Source organism: Oncorhynchus mykiss, chromosome 6 (assembly GCF_013265735.2).
Source record: "Oncorhynchus mykiss isolate Arlee chromosome 6, USDA_OmykA_1.1, whole genome shotgun sequence".
NCBI classification, from domain to species: Eukaryota; Metazoa; Chordata; class Actinopteri; order Salmoniformes; family Salmonidae; genus Oncorhynchus; species Oncorhynchus mykiss.
Window position 1 is genome coordinate 38,059,670 of NC_048570.1, and position 12,605 is coordinate 38,072,274.

The 12,605-nt window shown below is 42.9% G+C and overlaps 1 protein-coding gene across 3 annotated transcripts in view; it reads right to left on the reverse strand.

The window, feature by feature from the left end:
- The window catches only part of LOC110525897 (netrin receptor UNC5D), a 211,000-nt gene that overhangs the window by 35,652 nt on the left and 162,743 nt on the right, over positions 1-12,605 (reverse strand). For all 3 annotated transcript variants that reach the window (XM_021606392.2, XM_021606393.2, XM_021606391.2), the window contains exons 3-4: positions 6,180-6,323; positions 5,307-5,410 (exon numbers count right to left, since the gene is read on the reverse strand). In XM_021606392.2, coding sequence (XP_021462067.2) covers positions 5,307-5,410; positions 6,180-6,323 — 248 coding nt within the window. The remainder of the gene's footprint in view (positions 1-5,306; positions 5,411-6,179; positions 6,324-12,605) is intronic.

A 12,605-nucleotide genomic window follows, 5' to 3' on the forward strand; every position in this document is an offset into this window, starting at 1 on the left:
ACTGGGAATAGCCTGTATTCCCTTCACTTTAAACAAGCCTTGGAAAACACATTCATTGGATTCCAAGGTGCAATTAAAAGATACCCTTTAGCAGGTTGGCATCAGAGGCAAGCAGTTAATGTACTAAAGCTAAAAGATAAGGGGGAAAAGACTGGGAATTTACTCTAATGTTCCATGATTAAAACAATGTATCACTGGATGAGAGCCGACTAGATGACGCAACAGTGGCGGTGGCAGAAGAGTATTTTCCTCTTCATGTATTTATTTCAATTTGATCAGGGGAAATTTGCAAGTTGAAAGAGGCAATTAAAGAGTGGCACAATCTGCCTGGCCCTCACTGCTGATCTGTAGCACTTGCTCTACATTCCCGGGCTGTCGCCTGCCGCTGCTAACAGCCTTAGGGTAATGATGAAAAGATACGCCCGGCAGAAGGAAGAAGAGAAACTGTGGCGGGACAAATTAGCCCTGTAAGTGTGTGGCGGAGGATGTGAGAGATGAATTACCTAATTGGCACATTTGTTTCAATTAGGATGCGGTTATCAGTGTTACAGGCTTGACAGACAGCAGGTTTCCAGGGCCCCCACACAGACACAAGGGGGTTCTGTGATTTCATTATGATGAAGATTGCGCCAACAGAGTGATGGTCATATTCTTCAGGTTGAGGCTGTGTGTCTCTGTGGGGGTCTGGGGCTTGGGAGGACTGTGGGCAAGGGAGGACCTCTAATCTCCTAGAGCAGAGAGGAGCCAGAGGCTTGGGTGGGTGACAGTAAAGTCTTATGTCTGTAATGTATTTTTGTTGTGTGTTTGGACCCCAGAAAGATTAGCTGTCGCCATGTCAAACTGAGATAAAGATACACTACATGACCAATAGTATGTGGACACCTGCTCATCGAACATCTCATTCTAAAATCACGGCTTTAATATGGAGTTGGTCCCCCCCTTTTCTGCTTTCCACTAGATGTTGGAACATTGCTGTGGGGACTTGCTTCCATTCAGCCACAAGAGCATTCGTGAGGTCGGGCACTGATGTTGGGCAATTAGGCATGGCTCACAGTCGGAGTAATAATTAATTCCAAAGGTGTTCGATTGGGTTGAGGTCAGGGCTCTGTGCAGGTCAGTCAAGTTCTTCCACACCGATCTCGACAAACCATTTCTGTATGGGCCTTGCTTTGTGCATGGGGGCAATGTCATGCTGAAACAGGAAAGGGCCTTCTATAAACTGTTCCCACAAAGTTGGAAGCACAGAATCATCTAGAATGTCATTGAATGTCATCCCTTCACTGGAACTAAGCGGACTAGCCTGAACCATGAAAAACAGCCCCAGAATATTATTCCTCGTCCACCAAACTTTACAGTTAGCGTTCTCCTGGCATCCGCCAAACCTAGAATCGTCCATCAGCCTGCCAGGTGGTGAAGCGTGATTCATCACTCCAGAGAACGCGTTTAAACTGCTCCAGCATCCAATGGCAGCAAGTTTTACACCACTCCTGCTGATGCTTGGCATTGCCCATGGTGATCTTAGGCTTGTGTGGGCTGCTCAGCCATGGAAACCCATTTCACTAAGCTCCAAATGAACAGTTCTTATGCGGACATTGCTTCCAGAGGCAGTTTGGAACTCGGTAGTGAGTGTTGCAAACGAGGACAGATCATTTTTTAGTCGCTACACGCTTCAGCACTAGGCGGTTGCGTTCTGTGAACTTGTGTGGCCTACCACTTCGTGGCTGAACTGTTGTTGCACCTAGACGTTTCCACTTCACAAGAACAGCACTTACAGTTGTCCAGCGCAGCTATAGCAGGGCAGAAATTTGACAAACTGACTCGTTGGAAAGGTGGCATCCTATGACGGTGCCACGTTGAAAGTTACTGAGGTCTTCAGTAAGGCCATTCTACTACCAATGTTTGTCTATGGAGATTGCATGGTGGTGTGCTCGATTTTAAACACCTGTCAGCAACGGATGTGGCTGAAGTAGCCGAATCCACTAATTTGAAGGGGGTGTACACATACTTGTGTATATATAGTGTAGATACAATCAGAGACCTGGGTGGGTGGGTGACAAGTAAGGTTTCCTCATGCTTCCAATCCAAAACAGTTTGTGTATATTATGACAACAACTTGTGGAAAAAAAAGTAATTTTCGTCTTTGGCAAGAGTTTTTTTTGGCTGTTCGTGCACACACATTTTTTTCTTGAGGCAAGCTACATTTTGGTAGCCGAAGTCTACGCTGCTTCATCGGTGATTGGTCAACAGTAAAGATTATTCAATTATGTTTGTTGTCGTTCAATGAGAGATGACTCATTTTCATGCAAATGTTTTCAATTGAGAAATAGTGCACCAAAAATGATAAATTCATTACATATTTCTTGACCTATCTTATATGAATTCAGACTATTTTGAGGAAGTGTAAACTGGTTACGGCATCTCAACAGGGACAAACAGGACTATTGCAATTTTTTCTCATTTTTCAAGCAGCCTTTTTAGGGAGTATGCGAGGCACAGACGTTAGGAGCAATCCGAACCTAGCATGCAGACGCCTTTAGAGGCATATGGGTGGGTGACACTCAGCAGCATAGCTGTGGAAGTGTTGATAAATGTATTGCATTGGCTCTGAGAGTGTGCAGCTTTTCTTTTCTGGGTGACACTACCGTACGACTGGATCTTTGTCCCTTCCCTACTCTCCTGTGGAGTTACTGTAGTTTCAAGGTGACACACTCTAAAGTGCTTAAACAGGTAATAGCACTCTAAAGTTTTTAAACAGGTAAGAGCATAGAAATGCTGAGTCATCGAGTCATGGCTGATTCTCTGAGGATTTCACAGGGTGTGTCCAAATGGCAGCGTACTTCCTATATAGTGAACTGCTTTTGTCCAGATCCCTATGGGCCCTAGTCAAAAGAAATGCACTACATTAGTAGTCAAATAGTAGGAAATAGTAGGGCTGGGAATGGCCAGGGACCTCACAAAATTATATTATCACGATACTTAGGTGCCGATACGATATGTATTGCGATTCTCATGATTCTATATGTGTTGCGATTCCATACTGTGATTTTATTACGATTCAATGTTCACTATATGGCTGAGAAATCAATTGTAAAAAGTGCTGAAAACAAATTGGCCCTGTATTTTAAAAGAACACGGAGAACAAGCTATGAATGAGTTAAGGTGCAGGTATAGCCAACTAGCGTAAAAATAATATTGCGATATTGTCAAAACGATACAATATCGTCAACAATAATATCCCAATATGTAACTATCAATTTTTCCCCCAATCACTAGGAAATTGGATGCCATTTGGGACACACACAGAGTTCGTAGTGCTCCCCTTCAGCCAACAGTTCTGAGGAGCCATGGAAGGTCCGTAGATACCAGCGGCGTAGCCTGTGACAGTGTGGGAGGGGTAACTTTTTAAATTGTTGTATATCTGATCAAGACAATTACATGGATTAAACAACTCTGAAAGACAAGCCCCAGGGACAGGAAGATAACGTGGGGGCTTACTGAAGACTGTGTTGGATGCCACCACCAAATGTGTTAGTAATCCACGAGCACGCACACACAGATTGAGCCAAATCAAAGGCTTTGAACTTGCCTCTGTGTGTTCATGTCTGTGTGAACCTGACATACATACAGACCGGGGAGGGCTGTGATGGAGCTATCGCCACCGCTGCTGTGGTCACCAGCCAGGAGGTTAATCAAAAAAGATAAGGGAACACAAAGTGGGGTTGTGTAGCTGGCCCGCCTCCAAGTTGCATCCCAAATGCTACCTCTTCTCCCCTGAGCAATGTGGCTGCAGCACATTCCTATTCCACCTAGATCTGTCTTATCTTAAGGAAATAAATAGAGGGAGCAGGGAGAGCTCTTCACTACACTGCCTGACCAAGCTTGGGAATGTAATTGCTTGGCTCATCATTTGCTGTCTTGGATGCAGGGCCGGCTCCAGGCATAAGCGACATAAGCAGCCGCTTACAGCCCCCAGCTGCTAGGGGGCCCGACCAAAATCTCTCTTAGGGCCCCCAAAAGGCTAGATCCGGCCCTGCTTGGAGGAACTGTGAGGAAACAACAGAGGGAGCAGGGCTAGGGAATTAGAAGCATGAGGGCACATAAGGCTGAATGTGTGGGGGTGCTGCTATATGCTAACTTATATAGCTAAGTATAATATAATATCGTTAAGTATAGAGTACCTTTCCCAAACATGAATTCACGGAGTACATACATACCCTCCATCAAGGTGGCTAACATTGAATTCTTTATACGCCCAAAAAGTAGCAATTCACCCATTTACAATTACTCCCTTTGATTGATGTGAACAGTAAAGTTTGTGTATTGTGGGAGAAACTAACATGAAAGGAATGCAATTACATGTGGAATGAAATATCCATTTTGTTTTCCACAATGGAATAACACTGAGTTTAACAAGCTAAGTTTAGTTCCTTTTCTACAGTTTCACTTAAATAGGCTAAATGAATCAAAAGCAGTAATGAAAATAGCATGTAGTACAAATACTCGCACAGCAGCACGCCAGTGTGCTTTTCTTTTTTTTTTATCCAATGTGTTTTTTTCACCATTTGTGTCCAATTACATTTGGTACCCCAAATGGTACCCTATTCCCTATATAGTGCATCATGGGCCCTGGTCAAAAGTAGTACACTATATAGGGAATAGGGGACGGAGCCCTGCAATTTTTCAGTATTTATTTGTGTCATAGAAATTGGAACCCAGGCTGAGTCAGTTCAATGTGTTTCATCTCACATTAAGGTGTGGGCTCCCGAGTGGCGCAGCGGTCTAAGGTACTGCATCGTAGTGTTGTGGCGTCACTACAGCCTGAGGTTCTTTTCAACGTCAAAAAACCCCAAACATCTTATCTGTTTTTTTAGTTGAAATCTGATTGAACTACTGACCAGTGATCAAAATGCTACTCAATTAATAGACACCAAACTATATAAACATGTGCATAGTGCTCATGGGCCATGCACCCATTGCATATATATGTAAGAAACTAGAACCATTACAATTATTAAAATTGGAGCGATGTTCTTTTTCAGCAATTAACATCAACAAAAGATAGGTGCATTAAACAACATTATAACAAATCACAGTGTGTAGTGTATGCCTACCTCTCCCATTTACACAGTTGGGAAGAAATATATTTTCAAAGCAGACAGTTTCCCCTTGCTGCAAAGATTTAAAATGTTCAAATCTAGATTATTTCAACAGCCTGGAGTGTAAGGTAAGCTGTTCCCCTGCGCAGAGAGGCTCTCATCTTGTTGGAGGGGTGTTAAGTGTTAAGGACTGGGAAGCTGGGGTCTTACCTCTGCCGTGGGCACTCCCTCTGGGGGGCGGCAATGCAGCACGATCATCCCTTTGATTGGCACTTCCTTCCCCTGGGGGTCCTGCTCAAAGTTCTTCCTCAGGTCTGTGTGGGGAGAGAACACCGTGCTGTCAGTCCGTGCCATGTCCAGCCTGCCCTCAATCTCCCCATCACTAACACCACTTGCCACTGCCACTCTCCCTGCCTGGCCCTGCCCTTGGTTTGGACACAGTATCAACCTTGCGAGTGAGAAACGGGCTGGGGGGATAGATGAATTGGGAGCTCATCTCCTTCCTTCCTTCCTTCCTTCCTTCCTTCCTTCCTTCCTTCCTTTCTTCCTTTCTTCCTTTCTTCCTTCCTTCCTTCCTTCCTTCCTTCCTTCATCTGCCTGCAGGTTCCCAAGGTCATTTGGAGGATAGACTGCACTGGCTGATGAGTACATATACTTTATAATATGCCCATGAAGCTTTACAGTATATGCCAAGGACATCATTTTTTCTCTACGTTGCACTCTGCTTTAATCTATTTACTCCTGCAGTGCAGTTTTGTCCATTCACTGTAATGTGAGACTGTGGTATTACCATATAAATATAATGAGTATGATGGGGATCGAACCTCTAACCATGGCAATTCTACCGGCAACCTCCTGGCAACACTCAAAATGGCCACCAGTCCACACATGATGGCAAAATTGACCTGAATGGAGACACCTGTTCTATTCATTCTAATTCTATGGGTCAGTGTTTCCAAAGCCTGGTTCTGTGCTCTAGCACTAACATACCTGATTAAACTAAAGGCTTGTTGATTGGTTGAATCAAGTATGTTAGTGCTAGCGCAAAAAACTAAAATGTGCATTGTTATGTAGGCTACTCACATGCGATGTGTACCGTGGCCTTGCGGCTCTTGGAGGTGCCCAGGTGGCTCCAGGCCACACACAGACACCAGTAGTCCTCTGGGCCGTGGAAGTCCTCCACTTGCTGACGAGACACGTTGATCAGCACCTCACGCACCTTCAGACCTGCATAGTGGACAGAAACAGCCAATAAGTGATCTTACTTGTTAGATCAGGTGTTATTTAGAGATCACAGCAAAGTACCAGGAACATTTACAGGACCTCTAGTTCTCAGTCCTTGGAATGTGCTAACCATAGTTGAGAGATCCTAACAACATATTTAAAGGGGAGGAGGGTGGGATCTGATCAAATATTTAGAAAGTCTGTCTGGTAGTATTGATCAATGGTTTCCCAAAATACAATTTTAAAAATACATTTGGTTTTTATGGTGGCCTGACACACTGCTCCAATCAGTGTGTCTAATGTTATTCTGTTCTCCCTTTACTCTATGCTGGGTATTGAAAATGCATCACAGATGAAATAGGCAGTCCCCTAGGCCTCTCTTAGGATTCTGTTGTGCGTGATGCAAAATAGTGCGAACAAGAAAAATAGTTGCCTAGAGCAACATAATCCCCACTAACAAGCTTAACATCAGACCTGCTTCAAAAGAATACTCTAGTATGTACAATAACCATGACACAATAATAGTACATATACCACAGTGACACAAGCACAGCTAGCACAATGCAAACGCAGCACATTTTTAGAACAAGCACATTAAAGTGTATCTGTACGAATGGACTCTCCCAGATTCTGAAATCCTCTTAGCAGCGCAGCGCAAAACTCGCCAACTGAAATCTATGCAGACCTGTCACACAGTTTAGAATTGTTAAAGGCTTCCATTTTGTATCTGAGTCATGGGCTTAGGGATCTGCCATGTGTGTTTTCTTTCCTCCTTTTCAGAGCCTCGATAGCCTGCAGGCTTCCCAAACACAGGATTAAAGAAAAGATGCAATGTGGGGGGTTTATGACAGAAAATGGTACCCTGTTCCCTATATAGTGTAGTACTCTGGTCAAAAGTAGTGCACTATATAGGGAATATGGTGCAATTTCTGGAGTCTCTTAACACCCCCCACCCCGCTCTCCTCTCCTGCACACAACAATAAATGATAAATGCAGCCTAATCTGACATGCTCATTGAGTCATAACAGCACATTTACTGCACAGCATATCAGAGTTTTGAATAAATAACAATTCAACTCCACACTAAATAACTGCAGGGAACATGGATATTAATGTGGATATTAACATTAATGTGGACACCTACTCCTGTTGCCTGCTGCACTGCTGCTTGGATTCCACCTGGCGATCTGTTCACCGTCTGCCCTGGCCTGTCTCCCCCTGTCTGGTACAGGTACCCCCGCCACACTCACGATCTTTCGTTTGCCTCCAGCACACACGCACTGTTGAGGCGAGCGACTCTGAACTTACAATGGCTAGCCCCAAGTCATTATAATTTTTTTGTGAGCTTTATGCTACAGTGGCTTGCGAAAGTGTTCACCCCCCTTGGCATTTTTCCTATTTTGTTGCCTTACAACCTGAAATTAAAATGGATGTTGGGGGGAGGGGGGTTGTATAATTTGATTTACACAACATGCCTACCACTTTGAAGATGCAAAATATTTTTTTCTTGTGAAACATAAGAAAGAAGACCAAAAAAAAACTGAAAACTTGAGCGTGCATAACTATTCACCCCCCCCCCCAAAAAGTCAATACTTTGTAGATCCACCTTTTACAGCAATTTTAAGTCATACTACAGATTCTCAATTGGATTGAGGTCTGGGCTTTGACTAGGTCATTACAAGACATTTAAATCTTTCCCCTTTAACCACTCGAGTGTTGCTTTAGCAGTATGCTTAGGGGCATTGTCCTGCTGGAAGGTGAACCTCCGTTCCAGTCTCGAATCTCTGGAAGACAAACAGATTTCCCTCAAGAATTTCCCTGCATTTAGCGCCATCCATCATTCCTTCAATTCTGACCAGTTTCCCAGTCCCTGCCAATGAAAAACATCCCCACAGCATGATGCTGCCACCACCATGCTTCACTGTGGGGATGGTGTTCTCAGGGTGAGGTGAGGTGTTGGGTTTGTGCCAAACATAGGGTTTTCCTTGATGGCCAAAAAGCTCAATTTTAGTCTCATCTGAGCAGAGTACCTTCTTCCATATGTTTGGGGAGTCTCCCACATGCCTTTTGGAAAACACCAAATGTGTCTGGTTATTGTTTTCTTAAAGCAAAGGATTATTTTTCTGGTCACTCTTCCGTAATGCCCAATTCTGTGGAGTGTACGGCTTAAAGTGGTCCTATGGACAGATACTCCAATCTCCGCTGTGGAGCTTTGCAGCTCCTTCAGGGTGATCTTTGGTCTCTTTGTTGCCTCTCTGATTAATGCCCTCCTTTCCCGGTCCATTAGTTTTGGTGGGCGACCCTCTCTTGGCAGGTTTGTTGTGATGCCATATTCTTTTCACTTTTTGTCATAGCTGCTTGCTAAAAAACGTTCATGACCTGGCCTAAATTGGTATAGAATCAGCTGTCAAAGACGCTTGGACCTTATTTTTTGATTTTCAGTGGTATTGTAAACAAACACAACCCCATAAAGAAAATGAGAATTAAAAACAGGTTCAGCCCCTGGTTCGACCGTGATCTTGCAGAGTTACTCCACCTCAAGAATTCCATTTGGCGAAAGGCTCGGCACACGCACACTCAGGCTGACTGGCTCTTGATGATGTCATTGTTACTGACAAGGAGCACAGGATTCCTATTTGACTCAGCAATGCCTCCTTGCCCGTCCAACATTTCCTCATCTCCCACCCCTTCTAATGTAACTAGCCCCGATTCTCCTCCCTCTGTTTCCCCTGCCCTTCTAGAATGTTTTGCCCTGCAGGCGGTCACTGAGTCTGAGGTGCTAAAGAAGCTCCATAAACTTGACCCCCCAAAAAACATCTGGGTCAGATGGTTTAGACCCTTTCTTCTTTAAGGTTTCTGCCCCTGCCATCGCCACGCCTATCTCTGACCTTTTTAACCTGTCTCTCCTCTCTGAGGAGGTTCCCAAGGCAGCCACGGTGCATCTTTTATTTAAAGGGAGAGATCAAGCTGATCCTAACTTTATTTCTATGTTGCCAAAAGTGTTGGAAATACTTGTCAGTAATCAACTGATTGGCTTCTTGATATTGTATTGTCTATTGTATTCTCTTGGGTATGCAATCTGGTTTCCGCTCAGGTTATGGATGTGTCACTGCAACCTTAAATGTCCTCAATGATGTCACAATTGCCCTTGATTCTAAGCAATGTTGTCCTGCTATTTTCATTGACTTGGCCAAAGCTTTTGATAAGGTAGACCATTCCATTCTTGTGGGCCGGCTAAGGAGTATTGGTGTCTTTGAGGGGTCTTTGGCCTGGTTTGCCAACTACCTCTCAAAGAGTGCAGTGTATAAAGTCAGAACATCTGCTGTCTCAGCCACTGCCTGTCACCAAGGGAGTACCCCAAGGCTCGATCCCATACACCACCATACCCGTCTTTCTCAATGTACATCAACAACATAACTCAGGCAGTAGGAAGTTCTCTCATCCATTTATATGCACATGATACAGTCTTATACTCAGCTGGCCCCTCCCCAGATATTGTGTTAAGCACTCCACAACAAAGCTTTCTTAGTGTCCAACAAGCTTTATCTACCCTTAACCTTGTTCTGAACACCTCCAAAACAAAGGCCATGTGGTTTGGTAAAAATAATTCCCCTTTCCCCACAGGTGTGATTACTACCTCTGAGGGTTTAGAGCTTGAGGTAGTCACCTCATACAAGTACTTGGGAGTATGGCTAGACGGTACACTGTCCTTCTCTCAGTACATATCAAAGCGTCAGGCTAAAGTTAAATCTAGACTTGGTTTCCTCTATCGTAATCGTTCCACTTTCACCCCAGCTTCCAAACTAATCCTGATTCAGATGACCATCCTTCCCATGCTAGGTTACGGAGATGTAATTTATGGATCGACAGGTAAGGGTGCTCTCGAGCGGCTAAATCGTCATTATCATTCGGCCATCAGATTTTCCAACAATGCTCCTTATAGGAAACATCACTGCAGTCTATACTCCTCTCTAAACTGCTCATCTCTGTATACCCGCCACAAGACCCACCCATTGATGCTTATTAATAAAACCCTCTTAGGCCTCACTCCCCCCTATCTGAGATATCTACTGCAGCCCTCATCCTCCACATACAACACCCATCCTGTCACATTCTGTTAAAGGTCCCCAAAGCACACACATCCCTGAGTCGCTCCTCTTTTCAGTTTTCTGCAGCTAGTGACTGGAACAAGCTGCAACAAACACACAAATTGGACAGTTTTATCTCCATTTATCTTCATGGACACTCTTACTGACAGTTGTGGCTGCTTCACGCAACGTATTGTTGCCTCTACCTTCTTTCCCTTTGTGCTGTTGTCTGTGCCCAATAATGTTTGTACCATGTTTTGTGCTGCTACCATGCTGTTTTGCTACCATGTTGTTGTCATGTTGTGTTGCTACCATGCTGTGTTGTCATGTGTTGCTACCATGCTGTGTTGTCATGTGTTGCTTCCATGCTATGTTGTTGTCTTGTCGTGATGTGTGCTTTGTCCTATATTTTAATTTATTTTTTTATTTTTAATCCTAGCCCCCGTCCCCACAGGAGGCCTTTTGCCTTTTGGTAGACTGTCATTGTAAATAAGAATTTGTTCTTAACTGACAGGCCTAGTTATATAAAGGTTAAATAAATAAAAAATATATATAAATGGATGGATTAATAAGGGCCCTATAGAATTGGTTTTATTTTTTGCTTAATTCCATTTATTTATTTATTTAAAATTCTGTTTTCTCCATTTTGTTATTACAGGTTTCAGATTAGAATCTGCCATGCAGTATTGAGGGAAAGAAAACTCCTAATTCCCAAAATGGGAGAACTAAACAATATTTCTACTTTTGAGAATGTGGGAATGGTCCGCGGATACTTAAGAGGCAGTCGTGACAAGTGTGTTTCATTTGGTGATCTCATGAAGCACAGGAAACACCCATAACTGTATCTCTTAAAGTGTACATTTCCCAGCTGTCAGGTTTACATATATTCATTGTGAAACATATGTGATTAAACATGAAACTATTTGTGAAATATGTAATGTAATGTTAACCTTCTAAATGAGAGTACGGATTTTCTAGTCAGTGGCCATACCCCCATGAGCCAAGACATCACATTAGGCATCATAGAATCGCACCTTCTTTGACAGAGGATAAAACCCACTTCCTAGGAAATGGCTACAATTCTATAGGCTACGGAGATAATACCGCTGTAGTTTTGGCTACACAGCTGGAAATGGTTAAACTCTGAGACTATAGATCACTACAGAATAAGAGCAAATCTTTGACGTATAATTACTAGTCTGCAGCTAGAAATGACATAAGTCTAGAACGAGAATACCGACAACTGCTGAAGCATCTATTTTATGAGAACATTTTTGAATGGTACTCTGAAGTAACCATTCTAACCACCTACAACCACAAAATACATTGTGACTTCTGGGAAAGTTAACCAGAGAGTCTGATGAACTCTACAGGATGATTGAAGATTCCAACAGAGAAAACAACAACGACATGGGTCGTAAATATATACATTCCAATTATTCTCGAATGAGTGGACGTTCATGTGCAAAGGATTAGCATATCAATGAATATAATTATCGACTGTGTGTAGTGAATCCATTTAGTCTTTCCCGCTCTTTCTCAGTCCCCACCCCTTTCTTTTGTCTACCAAGCCATCTTATCGGCATACCCCACTAGGGTTTTTTCGATCATTGTTAGTAACCAATATCTACTGTTTGTTTTGTATGTATTTCTGTGATTAGTTAGTTAGTAAATAAATTATTTTGCCAATTTGTATATTGCTGATTCATTATGGAAACTAAGGTCTGTGCAGATATCCAAGGGTTTGCGATGTTCAGTAATGAGAACTGATGAGGTAATAATTCATTAATAGAAGACCAATTGATTAGACATTAAAATATCTGAAGAGTTATATTCGGAAAATTATAACTGTGTGATCTCAACATTTTCCGTGATGCCCCGACTTCCTAGTTAACTAATGTTTACATGATCAGTTTAATCACATAATAATTAAACCTAGAGAATTGATTTGATATACATTACCGTTCAAAGGTTAGGGGTCACTTAGAAATGTCCCTGTTTTTGAAAGAAATGCACATTGTGTCCATTCAAATAACATCAAACTTATCAGAAATACAGTGTAGACATTGTTAATGTTGTAAATGACTATTGTAGCTGGAAACGGCTGATTGTTTTATGGAATATCTACATAGGCGTACAGAGGCCCATTATCATCATCCATCACTCCTGTGTTCCAATGGCATGTTGTGTTAGCAGA